Here is a 22,697-nt window from a genome sequence, read left to right as displayed (position 1 = left end):
AGGAGTTCCTGCTGTGGCACAATGGAATTCACAGCATCCCTGGAGCGCTGGGACACAGGTTCGATCCCCGGTCCGGGACAGGGAGTTAAAGACCTGACATCGCCACAGCTGTGGCTTCGGTCATGACTGTGGCTCAGATCTGATCCCTGGCTTGGGATTCCAATGCCAAGGGGAGGCCCAAAAAGAAAAATAAAAAAGAGTCATTATGTGAACTACTGAAGAGTTGGAATTGGGAGTTCCCGCATGCCTCTGTGGTTTCCTAACCCACCTAGGATCCATGAGGATGCAGATTCAATCCCTGGCCTCACTCAGTGGGTTAAGGATCTGGCGTTGCTGTGAGCTGTGGTGTAGGTCTCAGATGTGACTCAGATTCTGAGTTGCTGTGGCTGTGGCGGAGGCCGGCGGCTGCAGCTCTCATTCGACCCCTACCCTGGGAAGCTCCAGATGCTGCAGGTGCGGCCCAAGAAACAAACAAACAAACAAACAAACAAGAGTTGGAATTGACATCACAAATCAAGTAATGGCCACCAGTTGCCTGGCCACCAGTTGCCTGCCATAAAATATAGAAAAATAATTTTTCAAGTGAGTCTTGGGCCTCAGAAGACCCCAGGCAGAAATATAAGATCCGTTCCCCCCGCCCCACCAGCCGCTCCCCACGGCCACTCCCCACGGCCATCCTGCTGCCGAGCAGGGGCCTCCACTCAGATTATCCCTGCGCCCATCTCACCTCCCACGTTCTTCCCTGTTCCCCCACTGTCCCCTGAGGAAACCCCTGCCACGTTTACCAAGTCCTGACACAATTAAAAGTATTGACCTGGGCTGCAAATGGCCAGTCAGTCGAACCCTCCCTGGTAACGGTCCTTCAGAAGAGCAGTTTATTGATCAGCTGAATCTCCTATAGGAGGAAGGTCTAAGGAGAGCTTTTTGGCTCTCAGGCCATTTTCCTGCCTGGATGCAGCCCTGTCTAGTAGCATGACATGCAGACTTCATAGCTGCAGAAGTCCTGGGACAGGCAAATTAAAAGTCAGAAACTTAAGGAAAAAAGTCCTCTCTGCACCCATAATTGAATCCTTATTGTCCTTCAAAGGCTCATCCCTAAACAGTCACAGGAACCATGAAGCACGTGCACTGTTTGGTTAGATTATGTCCCTCTGCTTTCTAAGCGTTGTTCTTATTTGCGCTATTGATTAGCTTGTTTTATTCTGTTTTAAAACTCATTGAAAGGGGTTCTCATCATGGCAAAGCAGAAACAAATCAGACTAGGACCCATGAGGATGTGGGTTCGATCCCTGGCCTCACTCAGTGGGTTAAGGATCCGGTGTTGCCGTGAGCTGTGGTGTGGGTCACAGACACAGCTCGGATCCTGAGCTTCGGTGGCTGTGGTGTAGGCCGGCAGATGCAGCTCCGATTCGATCCCTAACCAGGAAACTTCCATATGCTGTGAGGGCTGCCCTAAAAAGACAAAACCTCACAGCAACGTGGGATCCTTAAGCCCCTGAGTGAGCCCAGGAGTCAAACCTGACTCCTCGTGGATACTGGTCAGGTTCGTTTCCGCTGCGCCATGACAAGAACTCCTTTCAATGAGTTTTAAAACAGAATAAAGCGGGGCAGTTAATAGCGCAAATAAGAACAACGCTTAGAAAGCAGAGGGACATAATCTAACCAAACAGTGCACGTGCTTCATGGTTCCTGTGACTGTTTAGGGATGAGCCTTTGAAGGACAATAAGGATTCATTGAAAAAACTCATCCTCAGGCATACTTTTGACTTTCTTCCAATCTCATGCTTCGTCCACGGAATTAATGACACTGTGAGTGGGAAGTGCCGTTCCTTTTCATCTCATTATTTGGGGAGAAGGGGAGTACTTTTTCCTTTGGGTTTCTGTTAAAGAAAGAAAAAAAAAAGCTTCTGACACGTGTTAAAATGGTATGGAAGGCTTTATTCCAGATGACAGCACGAAGGGCATGGTATTGGGAGAAGGAGTTGGGTTTCACCCCGCGTTCAGCAAGGACATGTGGGCATATCCAGCCACTGGGTAGACGGAGGGGTCACGGGTGGGGAATTACTGAGAGGAGACAGCCAGGGTGGGGATTCTCATTCAGGTCTGGCCACCGACTTAGACATTGACAGACTCTCTCCTTTGACCACACGGAGTCAGGCCCCTCTGAGTCTGCTTTCTGACCTGGGGCTCCATCCTTAGTCCATTGGCTCTGCCCACGCCATCCAGTCTTAGCAAGGGTGCCACTGAGTCACCTCCGGAAGAATCCCCCAGCCTTGCTATCTCATCCAGGTCCTCATCCCCCACCCTCCACACCTGAGCACCTGCACCTGCTTTCTGCAAAACGCCTTGAGTTGGTGGAGCCAGAATCCCTCTCACCCTTCTTAGTAATTGCCCATCCGTCAACGCCCACCCAGCTCCTGGGCTTTCTATCTCCACTTGTCCTTGTTGTGTGGATTGAGTCAAATCTTCTCTCCTGCTGGTACCTCCCACTGGGTTGGTCCCGCCGCCAACAGAGTCTAGTGATGTTCAGCAGGTGTCTGAATACTTTATTTTTAATGACGTCAAAGTTGGCGGTGGGGCTTGATCAGGTACCGGGGGCGAGGGGTTCTCTGTACATGGAGGTAGCAGGACTCTTGCACACACTGGCCTACACAGGCTGGGCAAGGGCACAAAGGACAGAGGAGGTCAAGGTGGAGGCCAGTTGGGGAAGTTTGGTCCAGGAGGAAGTCTTGATTGGTGTCCTCCCAGCAGTGGTTGTTCTGCAGAATCCCCCGTGGATTCTCACGTCCAGAGGCCTGGCCCTGAACTCCAGCCTACGGAGGGAACAGTGGCTCCTCACAGTTAACTCAACGCGTTTCTGGACTTGTCTGTACAGTCTCGTCACTCTGCATAAGAATAGGTCCTAAAATTCAATACTTGGGAACCAAAGATCGCCCATGAACCAGTGACAGGAGAGACTGCTGGAGGGAGAACCAGTGGAAAGTGTTGTGGGGAAGTGAGTTTCCCGGGGCAGATTCCTCCCCGTTGCCTATTCCTCAAGGTTTGGTGCAGATGAGACATGTGCTCACTTAGTGGGTGCGTCTTCAGGATCTCCCCAGTGGGAGAAGTTACTGGATGACAGCAGAGGTCCCTGATCGTGTCTCAACCTCAGCAACAACAATTAATTGAAGCAACTTTGAAGAATAAAAACATGCAGATACAATCTCCGAGGCTGTGACATCTCCCTGGGTCTCCATAAGCTCCGCCCCCTTCTTGCCAGAACTGGACTCCCAGTTATCCACAGGGTGTCCCGCAAACGAAATTTCGCTGTCTCCCCGGCTTCAACCCCTCCTACGTAGATGCCACCGAGGGGCCGCCGATGTGCAGAACTAGAGTGGAGACGGGAGCTGGAAATGGATCTTTGCTGCGTGTCCTGCGTTACTGCAACCTGAGCTCTGACGTTTACAGTCAGGAGCAAACGAGGACCCATCACGACCCTCATTCTACAGAAGCACAAGCAGAAGCGTAGAGTTCTTAAGGACACTTGGCGAGAAGGCGCTGGGGCTTCCATCTCCGGTTCATTCCATGTTGATATCCCCCTGCTTCCCAGGGAGTGGATGTCACCGGGCTCAGGAAAGGGAGAAGTGGCTCTGCCAGAGCTACGGGACACAGAATGTCCTCGAGGGTGGGGGGGGGGGAGACCCTTAGGTTGGAGACAGGATGCTGACAAGGGTCGGGAAAAATGGAAATAGAATGACACCTGCTCAAGCAGTTTTATTTCTGGGAATCGCCTTTCTCCTAACCCAAGAAATGAACGGACAAGTCTGAGAGGCATGGGCTTTCTAGTTGCCTCAATAAATGGTTCAATTTCATTAAGAAGAAAGAAATACTTATAAGGGAAAAGGACTAACATTATTGAAAACCCATAGGTACCTAATACTACATAAGGCCCCCAGCATCATTTTTGCTAAACACTATTTCTTAATGTATTTATTGTGTCTGAAGGTCAAGTCCGTTTGTCCATTGTGATTACGTCTTGGTGGGTTGACGCGTCTCCCCCATTAACCCAGCTTTCGGCACAGTGTATCCATTCCTTTCCTACTTTTTTTTTCTAGCCCGAAAACCTGTTGTACTACAGTCAAGATGAGGAGTCCAAAATAATGATCAGTGACTTTGGACTGTCCAAAATGGAAGGCAAAGGAGACGTGATGTCCACAGCCTGTGGGACCCCAGGCTACGTCGGTAAGGACCCCCGCCACGACGTGTGTTTTCCCGCTTGTCCGATTGATCCGGTGTCTTAACTGTTGGAGCCTGGTGCATGATCACACCTGGCTTCTTTTCCCTTAAGAGAGGAATTAAAAAGATTGAGAGGGAGTTCCCGTCATGGCTCAGTGGTTAACGAATCCGCCTAGGAACCATGAGGTTGCCGGTTCAATCCCTGGCCTCACTCAGTGGGTTAAGGATCTGGCATTGCCGTGAGCTGTTGGTGTAGGTTGCAGACGCAGCTCGGATCCTGCTTTGCTGTGGCTCTGGCTACAGCTCCGGTTAGACCCTTAGCCTGGGAACCTCCACATGCCGTGGGTGCAGCCCTAGAAAAGAAAGAAAGACAAAAAAAAAAAAAAAGATTGAGAGTTTGAAGGAAAGGGATTTCCCTGGAAACCTCTTAATAGTTGGGTAGAAATCCTGTTTGATTTGAGTTGTGGGCCTGACTGGAGGCCAGAGATGGATTGGGATAAATTCCCAGGTTCTAAGACCAGAAATAGGGCACCTGGATCCGAATTTCCACGTGACTTAAGGTGACCCCCGGAGAGAACAGTAAGATGCAGACACAATAAAGCACTTAAAATGTTGAAGTAGAGCCAGGTAGAAAGAAAATATTGATAAGAGGAATCTGGTTCACATCTTGGCTAAGTCACTCTACAGTTCCTCAATCCTGAAGTTCTGGTTGTGGCTCAGCAGGTTCAGAACCCGACATAGTATCTGTGAGGATCCGGGTTCAATCCCTGTTCTCATTCAGTCGGTTAAGGATCTGGTGTTGTCTGAGCTACAGTGTAGGTCACAGATGCGGCTTGGATCTGGTGTTGCTGTGACTGTGGTGTAGGCCAGCAGCTGCAGCTCTGATTTGACCCCTAGCCTGGGAACTTCCATATGCTGCAGGTGCAGTTGTAAAATAAATAAGTAAATAAACAGAATCCCCAAATCCTGATCTGTCCTGGAGGAGCCAAGAATTAAGCTTTCCTTAAAATCAAAACCCCGCATCGTTTGTCCCAAAACGCAAAGTGTAGAAAGAGCTATAGCAGATCTGAACACTCACCTACGGAGCATCCTTTTCCATCTGCTGGAGGCCCGGAAAAAAGGCCGTGGCAACTGTGTATGTAGTTTTTGAGACTTCCATTTACATGACTATTCATTCATCCAGCAAGTGCCTGCTACATGCCAGATGCTGTTCTAGGCCCCCAGCTGAATACAGTGGGTGAGACGGGCACCTGCCCTCATGGAGCTTACATTTTAGTTGGGAATGACAGCGAAGAAACAGGCGAAGAGGGGCGTTTCAGATCATCTGGGGCAGGCAATAGAATTACAGGTGTGAGGGGGGAATCCAGCTGGTTAAGGGGACAGGGAGGAGATTCCAGCATTGACTTTTATGATGAGAAGCAGCCCCAGCCATGGGAAGGAAGGTTAGCAGACAGAGTAAAGGCATCAGCTTGTGCAAAACCCTAAGGAGGAAAAAGCCTGGGGAGAGAAAAGGCTAGGAAGGTCTGAGAGCAGGAGAAATTGAGATTGGAACAGAGTTTTGGAAAAGAGGCCGGGGCTGAATTCTTCCCATACAAACCATGATGGCTTTTCTTAGTGGAAAGAGTAAGCCTGCCCTGAAGGCGAGGAGATGATGTTATGTGACCAATGCAGGCCTCTTTGTTTTGGGGTACAACCAAAACACGTGCCTCTCCCAGGCAAACTGAGAGCAGCTGGCCTCACACGAAGCAGATGTGGGGCCCAGAGCATTGTGGGAAACTCCAGATGACTTCAGAGGCACCTCAGGGCCCTTCAGGAGCTTGAATGATAATGGGTGTTAGGTCGCCACTGTCAGGTCACAGGTGTTGCATTTTTAAAGGAACACAGAGGAGAAAAGAACAGATGTGAAGGGAAGAGAGAGTGGGGGAGGAGGGAAGGAAGCAGCAGGTTCAGGAGGAGCTCGAGATGGTACTGATGTGGGAGGGAGGAGAAGATGGGGTCTTAGCCATTGGCTGTCGCAGGGGGGGACTTTGTCTCTGGGTTGTGTATCTGCACTGGACAGAGGAGGGAAGATGGTTCTGATCATCCTTAAGAAGCCAGCACATCTGTTGGAGATTCGTGGCAGGATGAGCACTCCCTGTCCTGGGACAGAAACGTGGTGCATTCAGGAAGAGCCTGGACCCCGTCGGGGGGCTCAGAATGCTGGCTGTGGTGTGAGACACATGTGCAGATGCACATGTATGTCCAGAGGTGGGGACTGTGGGTGGAAAGGTGAGTGCAGACAGTGAGTGTGAGTGTGTGTGTGATTTCCCCTGTTTGGTCCAAGCCATCAGCCAAGCTGCAAATAAAAACGAATGGGACAAGCTTATACTCCTTTCTCTTAAAAGATGGGGTGGAAAAAAGCCTGGTCCAGTCATGGTGAATCATAGGCATCGGAAGATGGACAGCCTGTGAGGTCATGGGGTCCAGTGTCCTGGCCAGAATGGCACTGCTCAGTTCAGGGGCTGCCGTGCAGGCCACGCTGGGCGAGGAAGCTGAGGATGCTGTAACCACCCAGCTCGGCCTTCAGGACGGCGGCTCCGACAGTGAATGTCCTATTTACATGCACATCACACCGCTCTCGACTTTGGCGCTGACGTTGGAAAGCTCTAGCACTTTCTAAATTGATTTCTGCTTCTTTTACATCTTGGCAGAGCTTGCAGAATGGCAGTTTCTCTGGGATTCTAAGTGGCTGCCGTCCGAGCAGTCTGGTTCTGTTTAGCTGTCAGACGCTGCTGAGTCTGGGGACAGGGAACCATGTTTGCACGTGACCTTTGCCCTTATTACCCTAAATGGCAGCGAGGGGAGCCGTCAGGCAGTTCTGTTATCAGATACAGAGTTTGCGTTGAGTGGGGAGGGACAGAGGAAGACCATATGGGAACAGAGCAATTCCACTTGTTCGTATTTATTGGGAGCCCATTTAGAGAAGGAAGGGGCAACACTGGGGAGTTGTGTCTGCGTAGACTTGCCTCGGACAGTGAGCAACTGGGCTTGGGCTAATTCCTCCCCACGGTTTGCATGGCAATCTCCTATTCGGCCATCAAAGCCCAGCTTCTGTGACCCTCTTTTATTGCTTTTGCAACACCCATCTTCTCCTTTGTCACCCTGTTTCTTTTCCTTTTCTCATCAGGGCTCTGCTCACATTGCATCAGGGTCCTTATTTACCTGTGTCTCTCTCCTACTCCACCAGAGCAGGGGCCGTGTCTTACTCATCTTTGCACAGATGCTTGCTGAATTGAATAAAAACCTAAGGTTCATGAAAATTAGCCTATTTTGCTTTGCTCCCCTTCCATTCATTCAGAGTGCATTTATTGAATTCCTGTTATGCGTCATGCATGGTAGTTTGGTGTGAAGAATACAAATATGAATTATATAAACAGAGTCTCTGACCTCAAAATGTTCACAGTCTTGTGAGAGACAGAGGGCTTACAGGTGAATTGAATAATGGATGGCAAGTGATGCATTATTCGTCATTCAAGAATTACTTATTTAGTGCCTACCTTCTGTTCTGGGCACTGGGGATGTATCAGTAGAAAGAAAAAAAAAAACAGGTAAAATCCCAAGCCTCATGGTACTTGAATTTGAGTGAGAGGGAGACGGACTATAAGCAAACAACTAGATATATGAATTAGTATCGGAGTTCCCATCATGGCTCAGCGGTAATGAGCCTGACTAGTATCCGTGAGGATGAAGGTTCAAATCCCTGGCCGTGCTCAGTGAGTTAAGTAAGGATCCCTTGTTGCTGTGGTCATGGCATAGGCCAGCAGCTACAGCTCTGATTCAACCCCTAGCCTTGGAACTGCCATATGCCACGGTGTGGCCCTAAAAAAAAGACAAAAAACAAACTGTACACACACACACACACACACACTAATATATATATATATAAACTATATATATACTAATTATATATATTACTATATATAGTATATACTATATAATATATAATAAAATATGTTCTATACTATACATTTTAATATATAATACACAATATATATTAATGTATATTGTATAGTATATAATATATACTAATATGTATACTATATATCATATATATATGTACTAATAGTATACATACTAATGAGTATATATAATTAGTATCTTAGATGCGATGAGTGCTTTGGAGAAAAATACAGCAGAAAAGAGAGGAGTTCCCATCGTGGTGCAGTGGTTAACGAGTCCGACTAGGAGCCATGAGGTTTCGGGTTTGATCCCTGCCCTTGCTCAGTGGGTTAACAATCCGGCGTTGCCGTGAGCTGTGGTGTAGGTCGCAGACGGGGCTCGGATCCCGCGTTGCTGTGTCTCTGGCGTAGGCTGGCAGCTACAGCTCTAATTGGACTCCTAGCCTGGAAACCTCCATATGCTGCAGGAGCGGCCCAAGAAATGGCAAAATGACAAAAAAAAAAAAAAGAGAGAGAGAGAATGGAGGGGTGTGTGTGTCTAGGGTTGTCATTTCCCTCCTTCCTCCTCCCTCCCCCCTCCTCCCTCCCTCCCTTGGCACATGGCATTCCCAGGCCAGGGATCTCATCTGAGCCGCAGTTGTGACTTAACACCATCATTGGTGATGCCAGATCCTTAACCCATTGGGCCAGGCTGGGGATCAAACCTGTGTCCTGGAGCTGCAGAAATAACCCCCCATTCCCATTGTGCCACAGTGGGAACTCCAGGGGTTGTCGTTACAACACTGTTCAAGGTGATGGTGGGGTAGAGATTTGATGACATGAAGGAGCCGTGGAAGGATGGTGCAAAGGCCCTGAGGCAGGAGTGTGTGGGTAAGCAGCAGGTGCAGGTGAGAAAAGAGGAAGTCAGATGAGTAGCAGGCAGAGCGTGTGCAGACCAGGATGTCGAAGTCATTATGAAGACTACAGGTGGTGGGAAGCTGTTGGAGGGTTCTGAGTAAGGCATGAAATTATGGAACCTTTAGCAGGATCCCTGTGGGGGACAGGTGGGATAAGGAGAGGTGACAGGGATGCAGGATCAGAATGGAAAGAAAGTGGCCAATTAGAAGGCTCTAAAATCATCAAGTGAGAAATGGTGGGGGCTGGGCCAGCTCAGCAGAGTTGAGGTGATGAGATGTTGTCAGATTCCACATATGTCAAGAAGACTTTTTGAAAAACTAAAGGTAGGATTGGAGAGAGAGACGTCAAGGATATTTCCAGAGTTCCTGTTGTGACTCAGCAGGTTAAGAACCCGACTAGTATCCATGAGGACGCAGGTTTGATCCCTGGCCTCACTCAGTGGGTTAAGGATCCGACCTTGCTGTGAGCTGTGGCTTAAGTTGTAGATGCAGCTCAGAGCCCGTGTTGCCATGGCATAGGCCTGGCAGCTGCAGCTCTGATTCAGCTCCTAGCCTGGGAACTTCCACCTGCTGCAGGTGCAGCCCTCAGAAGAAGAAGAAGAAGAAGAAGAAGAAGAAAAAGAAAAGGATGTTTTCAAGGTTTTTGGCCTGAGCACCTAGAACGGTGCAGTTGCCTTTAATTAGATGTGGGGGAAGCATTTTGTAGAAATACTACCAGGGTCTGGGTTCAGATTTGGTAAAGTTTGCGAGGTCAGGCAGGCAGCTGGAGTAGGAGTCTGGCGTTGTGGGGTGATTCTCATTTTGCACAGTGGTTCTGTCCTGTAAAGTCACCCTGAGCCCTGAAGAAGCAGATCCTGAGCCCTGCTTCCAGGGGGAGGATGGGGTTGGGTCCCTGCGAGCCTGGGGTCCCTGCATTGTCATCAGCTGATCAACACTTCACCTTATGGTATGTGTAGCCCTGTTCAGTGACACTTTATGTAATATCATTGTCACATCATTACTGTTGAACTCTGGCCAACAGCCCTGAAATTCATGCCTAAATGAAGCTTATCTGACACAGTTTCTCCCTAAGACCCACCCAGCCTTCTTAGGCTTGGGGGCACTGACAGCACTTCAGCTCTGACAACCTGGGGCCATTTTTAATAATGAAATCAACAAAGTGCACAAAAAAATATGGAAATACGTGGCACCTGTGAGATCACGCAAACCATACTCGTTGAAGCTGTGAGATGTAAACAGAGGGTAGAGCATTGCCGTATTTGACCTCAGCTGGGGGAGTGCACCTGGGACAATGCCAAGGTCTGGCCATTCTGTGCCCATCTACAAATAACTGTGAAAGCACCCCACATATTGATTTGGGGGCTACAAGTGAATTTTAGCGAGGAGTAGGCAAATGCGCGAATAGGGAATTCTTGAGTAGTGGGGATGGGTGGTATTTGGAACACATTTTAAAACCATGAGCCTGGATGGAATTGCCAAGGGCAGGGGTGGAGGTGGAGGAGAGGAAAGGTCTCAGGGCTGAGTCCTGGGAACTCAGAGGAACGGGGAAGGGACAGTGGGTGAAGCAGGAAGAGAACCGAGACTGTACGGCATCTGGAAGGTGCTTCCAGGAGGATGAAGTGCCGTGTGTCACTTGTGGCTACTAAGTCAGCTAAGATGAAGACTGAGTGTGTGGATACCTTAAATGATGGATTAATTGAACAATTATATCTATGAGAGCCTGGTAGTCAGAGTAATACTGGGGGCAGGATGAAACAGGTTTGTAAGAGGACCCCAGTGTGCTGTCAACCCTGGGTCTGGACACAGCCGCATCCACCTGCCCCCCAGCAGTGGTTGTAAGATGGGGATGCTATTTGGGATTTTGAACAAAGAAGTCACAGCCTCCTTTTTGCCAGTTTTGATTTGAACAGTGCAGAACCACTGAGCATCTAATGAAATGAAAAAGAGAAGGGAGAGATGCCCTCCTCCTGCTCCCCATCCCAGGTCCACGAGTGTCAGGTCACTGATACCAGGAGATTTCAGACATTTCTCCATCCAGGTATATTGAGTTCCTACTGCAGGCAACTCCTCGGGCTCTGTCAACACTGGAGCTCCTGCACTATATTGTGGGTAGCATAGATCCATATGAGGTATCGTGTTTGCAGTGTGATATGCAATGGAACAGCCGTGTTTCAGGAGCCACCTCACAAACACGGGTGAGAGAGGGATCAGTAAGGGCTAGAACCACTGGAGAAAAACTCAGAGAGGAGGCAGGGTTTGAAGGAAGGATAGAACTCAGGCCACGATGAAGGGAGTTATGGATGCAGGCAAGCAGGAGAACAAAGGTTGGGGTCATGAACTGCTTCTGGTGTGTAGGGTCTGGGGCAGGTGAGCAACTCACTTGGCTTGGAGGGAGCACTTGCAGAAATAAGTTCTCAGAGTTTAGGAGAAATGACAGGGCCCCCTGGTGGACATCAGCTCCCCAGGTAACATGGTGACCATTAATGTGGTATTGACTTGGGCTTAGAATCCATTTGATTGAATCAGATAGAAATATTCCCCTCGGCACTGCCAATAAGAGATAAAAGTCAGGAGTTCCCATTGTGGCGAAGTGGAAACAAATCTGACTAGGAACGATAAGGTTGCAGGTTCGATCCCTGGCCTCGCTCAGTGGGTTAAGGATCTGGCGTTGCTGTGAGCTGTAGTGTAGGTCGCAGACACGGCTTGGATCCTGAGTTGCTGTGGCTGTGCTATAGGCCGGTGGCTACAGCTCCAATTAGACCCCTAGCCTGCGAACCGCAAGTGTGGCCCTAACAAAAAGAAAAGAAAAGAAAGTGTGTAAAATTGCTTATGTGGCTCGTTCTGCTGCATTAGTTAGAATATGCAAACGGGCTCTCTTGCGTCACCGAATAGAAACAGTGAATCATGGGATGCACCCCTTTCAGTCCCACTGTTAAGAGACTGAAGACGGCAGCCACGTGTCCTTCCACTGGGGAGAGGAAAGCCTGCTGTCTCTTTCTCGCCGTTGCCATTTACCCATTGCTGTGTTTCACAGATTCTATGAGTCTAGTTGTCCTGGTTTCTGAAAGAAAATTAAGCTCTGTTAAAAGAACTTGGAAGCTTTATCTCTGGACTAAGTGACAAAGTGCCTTAGAGGAGGCCAAGTATATCCTCTTACTTATTCTTCCCAAGAATAGGTCTTTCTTTCTCAGAAATTGCAAACTTCCCTTTCAGAAAGAGCAAGAAGGCTGGGGTGGTGAGACTTGTAACTGCTGTGTGATGCTGGCCTTTGAGGGAGACGAGACTTTCTTTTTTCATTAAGCCTCTTTGAGGGACCATCCATCACTTTGCAATATTCTGTTTGGAGAGCATACCAGGGAGCACCTTTCATTGTTGGCTGTTACTCAGAAAGAGGAAGGAGCATTTCTGTCTGATCCATCATTGTGTTTATAAGCAGAGCCACATCTTGCTTCTTGAGAAGTTGACTAATTGTTAGGTTCCTTCAACTGTGGGTAAGAAGTCCTTCCAGCTTCTTCCCATAACTTAATTGCCCGCATAGACATTGCAGAAGTCTTTGGTCTGACCCCAGCTTAGCTTGTCTAAAATAGCTCAAACAAGTTTCATTGCATTCTCTTCTAAATGGAAATGGAGAGCACAGGTCAACATTCTTGGCATATTTTTTGTTCGCTATGAGAGGAACACTTTTAACACATGGGATCATTGCATTTTTAAAGCTTCATAAAGGGCTTGCAGTTCGGATGAGATCTTGGAAACCAGGGGTTCCAGGAACCAGGTTGGGATAAGGGGCAGTTCTCAAAGCCACCCAGCCTGGAGTTGGTGGCAGTCACAGCAGTGGGTCTTTTTTATTTTTTTTATTATAGTTGATTTACGGTGTTGCACCAATTTCTGCTGTACAGCACAGTGACCAGGCATATAAATGTATATATATGGACACACATTCTTTTTCTCATACTATCTTCCATCATGTTCTATCCTAGGCGATTGGATGTAGTTCCCTGCGCGATAGAGCAGGACCTCATTGCTCATCCATTCTAAATGTAATGGTTTTCACCTACCAACCCCAAACTCCCGGTCCATCCCACTCCCTCCCCCATTCCCCTTGGCAACCACAAGTCTGTTCTTCATATCACAGTGGTGGGGCTTGAATGAAAAATTCTATCTCTTGGAGTTCCCGTCATGGCGCAGCAGAAACGAATCCGACTAGGAACCATGAGGTTGCGGGTTTGATCCCTGGCCTCACTCCGTGGGTTAAGGATCCGGCATTGCCGTGAGCTGTGGTGTAGGTTGCAGACGAGGCTTGGATCCTGCATTGCTGTGGCTGTGGCGCAGGCCAGCGGCTCCAGCTCCAATTAGACCCCTAGTCTGGGAACCTCCATATGCCCAGGGTACGGCCCTAATAAAAAAAATTTAAAAAAATTCTGTCTCTGCCATTGGTTAGATGCAAGGAAGGCCTGAACCCTTCTCTTAAACTCTTGGGTTCTCTTTCTCGTGTGTAAAGCAAGCGTGCTGAACTGATGGGCCGCCATGATGATTTTCTGGTTCTACCATTCTGCACTTCTGCAGATGTGTGACTTGGCATCCTTGAAGTGTGGAAATATCCATGTGTCGAGGATATTGCTGTCCTTTAATTCTCCCATCTTACAACAGACAAGAAAAATTTAATTAAGTTGACAGTATCCATCTCTGTCCTCTTGAGTGAGCTAAGTCATGCAGTTATCTCTCCCCATAGATCTTCTGGGTCTAATGCTTTCATCTTCCCTCTTCTGTCCCAGAGAGCTGGTTTTTATTTATTCTTCATTTAAATATCATATTTTACTACACGGCTCTGAGCATTACATCATTGTTCTCCCCCTCTGAGTCTGTTAGTGTTGAGACAGGACTTTATGTAACTGATAAGTTGTCACCCAGGGCACAGATGGGGAGGTGGGAGACCCGGATGAGAACTTCCGCTTTCCTTCTCTCTTAGCAGCTCCTCAGGGGCAACTGACAGCCACCGTTTCATCACACCGGGCACTGCCTCCAGACCCCACTTGTCAGAGAGAACAGGGCCCTCCCCCCATCTGGGGAAACTAGTAGGGCTTATTATTAACCTTGACCTAGTGAGTATGGACAAAGGCAAAAGTTCATGGTCAGAACGTGGGCAAAGTAAACCCAGCCCTGCCCGGAGGAGCCTCCACGTGTCCATCCCACTAAATCCCTCTTAACACTGTTTGGAAAACACCCTCTAACGTTCTGGAATTTCTCAAGGACTCCTCCCTAAATACTTGAATACTGGGACGGAGTTTCATGGTTTCTAAACTGGTACCATTTTGCGGTGGTGGGCAGGAAGGAAGCTCTGCTGTGTTTTGTAGCTTAGTCTTTTTTTTTTTTTTTTTTTTCTTTTGACGACTATAAACCAAAACATTGGAATGACCAGAACCGTCTTCTTGATGGCGAAGGGTAGCTCATCAGATTTCAGAAGTGAGGACGGGCCCCAGTGCAAAGCTGCCATCCCTCTGCGGTCACAAATCCCTTAGGGCGGAGGCCGCATCCAGGGACAACCTGCAGGGAACACGTGACGGTGTTTTGTGCTGCCACATTGCTCCAAACACTTTGCCTCCTCCGTCTCACTGAGTTCCAGGTCTCTCCCACATTTGCAAACACCAGATACCAGCTGCCCTCTCGTGTTCCACTCCCTTCCCGTCTCTTTGCCTCGTTCCACCACCCACCAGCCACATTCTGGCTTTGGTCGCATTTAAATAGTAACCCAGCTCGGAGCAGACTGGTAATGAGAAACCAGGATGGGGCCTTCACGGGGATTCTTCATGCCTGTGGTAAAATTCAAGAAGCTACTAGGAAAATCTGAGTGAGCTGCCCTTCCGCGATGCATTTTTAGTAAATTACAACTCTTGGAGAGGACGAGAAAGAGCAAAGGCACCTATAACCCATGAAAGAGCATGGAGCTAGCCCAGGACCTTCTGCTCTTCTCTGTGACTTCGGGCTGGAGGCAAACCACAGGCAAGCAGTGATTCTGTATTTCAGTTGTGTGTTCATTTGCGAACAATCCAGACACTCTGAACCCAGGTAAAGCAGCACCTGTTTAGTAAGATGCTCGCCACAAAGCCCCTCCTGATCTTATTTCTTTTCTTTTGTTTTTAATTACCCTCCTGCTGAAAATGCTGCTGACGGGAAGCAGATCGAAGCCCACGCAGTACCACCCCATCGTTGTAGCTCTTACCGAGGCTGGATTCTGCGCCAGGCTGTGTGCCTGAATTTTATTTTCCTTGAGCTTTAGAATCTTATTTACCATCTCTGAGCAGATCACTACTGCGTAGAAAGGTCCTGTTTCTCTCCCACTGATTTTTTTTTTTTTTTGAGGTATAGTTAATTTACAATGTTGTGTTAGTTTCAGGTGGATGGTAAATGATTTGAGTTTTATATTATATATATACACACGTATACATAATATGTGCATACATATGGGTGTGTGTGTGTGTATTCTTTTTCAGATTCTTTCCCCTTACAGGTTGTTACAGACATTGCATGTAGTTCCCTGTGCTCTGCAGTAGGTCCTTGGTGATTCTCTGTATATGGTAATGAGTGTGGCCAGCTCTTTACCAGGATCCTTTTCGCCACCTCAGTGACGCACAGTGTCACTCACTAACTCTTGGGAACCATATCACGTTTGGCTTGAGACTGTCCACTTACCCACCAGCAAAGGAGCTGTGTCCCTTTCTCACTACCTGTGGAAATCAAGTCAGGTGTCCAGCCTTGGGCACAAATTCCTAGCAGTATCGTGGCCGTCTGGATCCATGGTTCCACACCCTCAGTCTCAACCAGGTGCAGATCAAAAAAATTTTTTTTATTTGCCGGAAAGCTCCCCAAACAGACATTGCATTTGTTGCACGCCAGCGATGATTTACAGAGCATAACTGCTGCATTAGGTATTTCAGGGTGTCTGGAGATGATTTAACGTCTACAGGAGGATATCATGGGTTACATGCAAGTACTGTACCATCTTAGGTGAGGGGCTTCAGCATCCTCTGACTTCGGCAGCACAGGGTTCTGGACCCCATTCCCTGCAGATACTGAGGGGTGACCGTGCACCTTAGAATGAGGGGATACCTGCAGCTCTGCAGGTGAGCACACATAAGAGCTAACTCTGGAACATACCCTTCAAGACAGGAAACTGAGGCACAGAAAGAGAATGCATTCACTGGAGTTCCTGTTGTGGCCCAGCGGGTTAAGAATCAACTGCAGCAGCTCGGGTCGCTGCAAAGGTTCAGGTTCGATCCCCAGCCCAACGCAGTGGGTTAAAGGATCCGGCATTGCTGCAGCTGTGGCTCAGATTTGGTCCCTTCCCTGGAACGTCCATATGCCAAAGGTGCAGCCATAAAAATTAAAAATTAAAAAATGAAAGAAGGAGAATGGATTTGAGATGTGCTGGGTGGGGCGCAGTCTGTCCTCTGATTCAGTGCTGGCTCAGCGGTGACAGAGGCTCCCCTCCCTCTCCGTGTGCTCACTCCAACTTTAAAGCCCACGTGGAGGTTCGGTGCTCTCCCATGAGATCAGCTCCTCCTCCCTTAGGCTCCTTCCTCAAATGCCTGTCACAGTACCCAGCATGTTGAGCACTGGACCTTGGATCCAGTCTCCGTGTCTTCGAGGCCCCCGACCTCCTTTCATAAGCCACTTAGGAAAAGCCATGGTATTAAAAGACATCTTTACCACTTCTGACCTTGACTGGCTTTCCTGTCTCAGAGCCTTTTCCTCCCCACCCTGACATGCATCAAGTTCAAGGCAAATGCTTTTGGCCGTGGCCTCCTCAGGGAGGCGGGGCCAGCCAGCAGGAGCTGCAGGTGAACCTTAGACTAAGCTGTAGGCCCACAGGTGGCCTGTCTGCTGACAGCGTAGGCTACATAGTAGGTTGGACGTTTCAAGCTCATGTTCCAAGACAGACGCTTGTTCCAAGACAGGTAGAGGGGCTGCTGATCTGAGTGTCCTGTCAGCTCTGCCTCAGCAGCTGGGACAGATGGCAGCGGTTTTACAGCACACTCCAGGGAATTAGGAAATGCACCCCAGTGTTCATAGTGGCACTATTCACAATGGCCAAGACACGGAAGCAACCTGTATGTCCATCCTCAGGGGAATGGATAAAGAAGATGTGGTACATATACACAATGGACTATTACACAGCAGTAAAAAAGAATGAAATAATGCCATTTGCAGCAACACAGATGGACCTAGAGATTCTCATGCTAAGTAAAGTAAGTCACATATATCATTTATATGTGAAATTGAAAATATGACACAAACGAACTTACAAAACAGAAAGAGACTCACAGACACAGAGAACAAAGTTAGGTTAATGTTCCCATTTTACAGATGAACAGAATCGAGGCTGCAAAAGGTGAAGTGACTTAAGTCCATGCATGTAGTTAAGTGGTGGATCCTAGGTTTCTTTCACTGAAAAGCCAGTGAACCTGACAGTTTAAAACTTCTTATATTTTAGCTTAGACAACTAAAATTGTTTTAAGTTACAACAACCTACCTCCTGGCAACCTTTTCACATGCTTTACCTCTGATTTAGTTCCAAAACAATCCTTCATACCTTTCCTCCTCTTTCATCTGTAGACCTGTTACCTTATTCTTGGAGCACAATGTGAAAGCATATTCTTTCTTTTCCTTTTCTTTTCTTTTTTTTTTTTTTTGCTTTTTATGGCTGCGCCTGCAGTGTATGGAAGTTCCTAGGATAGGAGTTGAGTCATAGCAGCAGCTGCTAGCCTACACCACAGCCATGGCAACATCAAATCCGAGCCACATCTGCGACCTACACCACAGCTTACAGCAATGCCAGATCCCTAACCCACTAAGCGAGGCCAGGGATCGAACCTGCATGCTCAGGGATACCAGTCGGATTTGTTTCCACTGAGCCACGATGGGAACTCCTGAAGGTGTGTTCTTACAGCACTGCTGGCCACTGCGATTTCTTTCCCTGGCTGTATCTTTCCCTTTCTTTTCCATTTGCACCTTTCCCATCATTTGACTCTTAAAAGTAATATATTTTTTTCCTCGGATATTTTTGAGTCTTATTTAGAGCAAGTTCAGTATTTTCAGAGATTGATTTTGGTAGAGTTAAACTTAAAAATCAGCCACCCCTCTCCCATCTTGCCACGATCTTATCTGAGTCTGATCATCTTTAGGAAGGCAGCTGAGGCTGGCTTTATGTCTGTGGCTCTTGTCTACCCTCAGCATCCCAGGGAGCAGGTGTACCGTGGGGACAGGGGCCGCATGTGCTGTTTTTACCCTTAAAGCCAGAGCCTGGAATGGGAGGCAGCCCATTAAATGATGGAATGAGGGAGAAAAGCCACCACCGTGGTTCTGGACACTGGCTCTCCTTTTCCAGCTGCTCCTCTCACCTTGGGCTGCCCCCTCCTGACTGCATTCTTGTCCTCCTTCCACTGGAAGTGTTTTTTTGTTTTTTGAGGTTTTTTTCGTTTCTGTTTTTGGCCATCCCATGGCATATGGAGTTCCCGGGCCACGGATCAGATCCGAGCTGCAGTTGTGGCAATGCTGGACCCCTAACCCACTGTGCCGGGCTGGGTATCAAACCTGCGTCCCAGTGCTCCAGAGACATCCTGATCCCGCTGTGCCACAACAAGAGCTCCTAGAAGTGGTTGTTTCTGAGTGGTCCTCAAACATTCGTGGAGGAGAACATGTCACCTGGAAGATGACCGAGGTACCGTGCTGAGATCCCAGGTTCCCCTCGCTGCAGAGACTGTTCTCAGCACATCCTTGGACACAAGAGAAAGGGAAAATTCCTCTTCTATTTTATTAGAGCCCCAAGAATTAATGCCCTTGGCCCCCACCCCTGCAAGCCACTCTCCTCCTTTCTCCTTGCACATGGTTAAGCTTTTTTTTCTCGCTCTCTTTCAGTAAGGAAAATGGGCAACTTCATTGTTTTAAAAACAACATGAAAGGTTTCTGCGAATTTTTTTTTTTTGTTCATTTTGAAATCTCTGGAGTCCTTCCCTTTACCAGGAATTCCCTGCTCTAAATCAATATAAAACAGCTTGCTTCATAGAAGGCATTGCTCTCACCACGTGGAATTTTCCACCGTGGGTTGATAGTGAGGCTCACAGCAGTAAATTCAATTATTTTAAATTCTGAAGCTACTGTTTCACCGCAGAGCGTGGGGTAAGCTCAGTAAGAAGGAACAGCTGTCCACAGATCTCCCGTAGCCCCTGCCCCAGCTCTGCTAAGGCTGCGTGGTTTACACGGATGTAACTTCTGTTTACTGGTGTAAATTGGGCAAAGCAGCTGGGCTGCTGTCTCTTTAGGGAACAGCCAGGAAAACTGGGCTAACAGCCTTGAGATCTGACCAGGAGGGAGGAGGTTGTGAGAAACCATTTAATGGCACCTCTTTTCTGCCCTGTCGCCCTAAAACTCGTTATTCCGAAATCCCTCTGAGAAAAGCTTTTCCGAGGAGAGCAGCGTGAATGACAGACAGCCCCACACAGAGAATTCGGGCTAACTCTGCTGCTTTTCCCCTCCAAATTCACATCAGAAATAATTTGCTCGAAGCCATGTGTTTAGCAATTGATCTTCCTTGTACCTAATATGGGTATTTCCCAAGGGACAGTTGCTTACAATTCAGAATTTATTTGGGACCCTCTTTTTTTTTTTCCCCTGTAGCTACTCATTAAAAATATTCGAGGAGGCTAAGGTAATTTGTAAATCAGTTGTCTGGCTTGTGTGCTGAGTACATTGGGTCCAGTCGAATGACCACTTCGAGAATAACCAGAATGTACTAAGCCCTGAAAATGCAGACTGGAGATGTGGTCCTGCCTTCAGCAGCATGACGTCTGGTATATGACAGTGCGATGCGTTAGGTGTGGCCCCTGTAGGAGGCTCGTGTGTTACAGGTTGGGTGCATGGACCTGGGAACCCAGCTGTCATGGCCCCGCACGTGTCAGCCGGGTAAAGCTGCCCCACGGCACCCTTGCCTTCTCCACCTAAAAGGTTGATGTCAGCCAGGCCTTAAGGGGCAGGCAGGAGGTTGGACCTAAAACCTATCTTGCATCTCTCTCTTCAGCACCTCTGGGTGGGTGAGTCTCTTTGCTGCCCTGATGGCCACTGACAGCACCCAGGGACCAGGCCTTGAAATGCATGGGAGGAACATGTGTGCCCTGCTCCCTGACATTTGCTGCGGCTGTGCCAGGAAACTCAGCCCCTTCCTGCTCTGCCACGGGGCCGATGGCATCAGCAACAGCCACAGCACCTTTTGATGACGGCTTTCTCTGTCAGTCGCTCCAATTAAGCTCTTTCCATTCAAAGCCCCGCTCTAGGAGAAGGTGTGGCCAGAGCTACTGCCAGCCTCCCGCTGCACGTGACTTGTGCCGGGTCCAATTAGAGGAGAAACTGCTTTTGCCTTAATGCAGATATTCTTGATCAGTGTCAGGGAAGAGGTGAGAGGTGACCAGAACCCTCGTGACTTCCCAGGGTTCCAGAGGGATGGTGCTCTTGGCCCCCTCCGTCTGAAAGCTCATTTGCTGTTTGAAAGTTTCTAAGTTGGAGGCTGTGACTTTATTTTATTATTTTTATTTTTTTGTCTTTTCAGGGCTGCACCCTTGGCATATGGAGGTTCCCAGGCTAGGGGTCGAATCGGAGCTGTAGCCACCGGCCTATGCCACATTCACAGCAACTCGGGATCCGAGCCGCGTCTGCAACCTACACCACAGCTCACGACAACGCCGGATCCTTAACCCACTGAGCGAGGCCAGGGATCGAACCTGCCTCCCCATGGCTGCCAGTCAGGTTCATTTCTGCTGAGCCACAACGGGAGCTCCCATGGAGGCTGTGACTTTTTAGAAGTACAGCTGGGTGCTTGCCAACGGCAGACAATCAATTAAATAACGTGAGAGAGTCTGGCTGCTTCTCAGAGTGAAAACTGGTCCCTAAAGAGATCAGAGAGAGAAGGGGAGTCTCCCAGCACTGCCTGCTGCTCCACAGCTGACAGGGATGGAGGGAATGATAAGAGGACCACAAACCAGATGGATGCAACAGGCTGGCAAAACGATAGCGAGTACAGGACACAGAAGGAGAGGGAGAGGGGAGAATATTCCAGCTCATCTCAGGGCCCCCATCATGATTCAGTCACCATATCAAAGCCACAGCAAATTGTCAGGATGGTTTTGAATCTTGCCTGAGAATTTTTTTTTTTCAAGAATTACTATGAGATGAAAAGTTAGCTCTTTCAAGCTAGGTGGGCTTGTGCAGAGTCCCCCAAAACATGTGCTTCCAGGAATCATATCACAAGTGCAAAGAGAAGTCACACCATTTGTGTGGGTGCTATCATGCATATTTTTAAATATCTTAAGTTGGTGAGAATTGTATTTCCAAGTCAACTTGCTTTGTCTTTTTTCTTTAATCATGGCATGACAGTTCTGCCCTCTGGATTTTGGTTCAAGTGCAATGAAAAACCTCGCCAGAGGGCAAATCATTTTTCTGCCTCTAGATGGTTAAACAGTGTTTATATTTTGTTGCAGCTGCTGTAACCCAGCTTAGACACAACACCAAAGAGAACAAGAAATGCTTGGCACAAGTACTTAGCACCCACCCCTGCTGTGGGTACCCTGGTATCTGTTAATTGTTTGGAACTTTTCCCTAACATCCATGCTGTTGATCTGAATCTGGAGTCTTTTTATACATTTAAAAAAAAAAAATGATGTGTCATCCATGGTTTCAAGAATCTGAACATCCCAAGTAACACCCAAGCTCCAGCTTGCATAAAAATCAGCCGCTTGTTGAAGTTCCCGTCATGGCACAGCGGAAACGGATCTGACTAGGATCCGTGAGGTTGTGGGTTTGATCCCTGGCCTCGCTCAGTGGGTTAAGGGTCTGGTGTTGCCATGAGCTGTGGTGTAGGTCGAGGACGTGGAGTGGATCTGGCGTTGCTGGGGCTGTGGTGTAGGCTGGCAGCTGTAGCTCCGATTTGACCCCTAGCCTGGGAACCTCCCTGTGCCGCAGGTGCGGCCCTAAAATGGCAAAAATAAAATAATAAAATAAAATAAAGAACCAGCCGCTTGCTCTGCAGGGCTCCACAGTGCATTGCCCAATTCTCCCAAACGCTGGCGAATTTGCCAGACTGAAGGCAAAGTACTGGATGTGCAGCTGCCCCCGGGGGTGTGGACGTCAGATGTCTGGGCAGGAACCGTGTTTGTTACTCTGTTGTTTGCTGAACGGTGGATGGCGGCCAGGACTGTTTCCTAACAGATGATGATGGGAAGAAGGATGGTTCTTGTTGAAAGCATCCCTCCTCCCACACCCACAGGGCTGGAAAACTGCGAGGAGGGCTTGCGCAGGAGAGCAGAGGATCGGGTCTTTCTAGGAGTCAGGCCTGCTTTCTGGGCTGCCTTTTAGCAGAAAAAATGTACAAATGCATTTCTTCTGCTCATGTTAATTTTTTTTAAAAATTCTGATGGGAAGTTTGGAGGAATTGGGGCTGAATCCCACAGTTTAGGTTTGGGGATTATCTGTGGATTGGGTGTCTTACCATCATAACCAGAAACATCCAATGGGAGTTTGCACCCCCCCCCCGCTTGCTCATGAAGGTGCTTATCTGCAGCAGGATGAGAGGATTTCCCTGTGAGTCCTTTCTGCAGAAGGACTT

At 48.4% G+C, this 22,697-nt stretch overlaps 1 protein-coding gene across 2 annotated transcripts in view; it reads left to right on the top strand.

Annotated features, from left to right (window-relative positions):
- Nucleotides 1-22,697, top strand: part of CAMK1D (calcium/calmodulin dependent protein kinase ID) — a 441,976-nt gene that overhangs the window by 380,766 nt on the left and 38,513 nt on the right. For both annotated transcript variants that reach the window (XM_047754537.1, XM_047754538.1), the window contains exon 5: nucleotides 4,095-4,221. In XM_047754537.1, coding sequence (XP_047610493.1) covers nucleotides 4,095-4,221 — 127 coding nt within the window. The remainder of the gene's footprint in view (nucleotides 1-4,094; nucleotides 4,222-22,697) is intronic.

The sequence above is a fragment of the Phacochoerus africanus genome, chromosome 12, assembly GCF_016906955.1.
Source record: "Phacochoerus africanus isolate WHEZ1 chromosome 12, ROS_Pafr_v1, whole genome shotgun sequence".
Lineage (NCBI taxonomy): Eukaryota > Metazoa > Chordata > Mammalia > Artiodactyla > Suidae > Phacochoerus > Phacochoerus africanus.
Note: the sequence above shows the minus strand (reverse complement) of the source record. Positions and strands in the feature narration are given on the sequence as shown.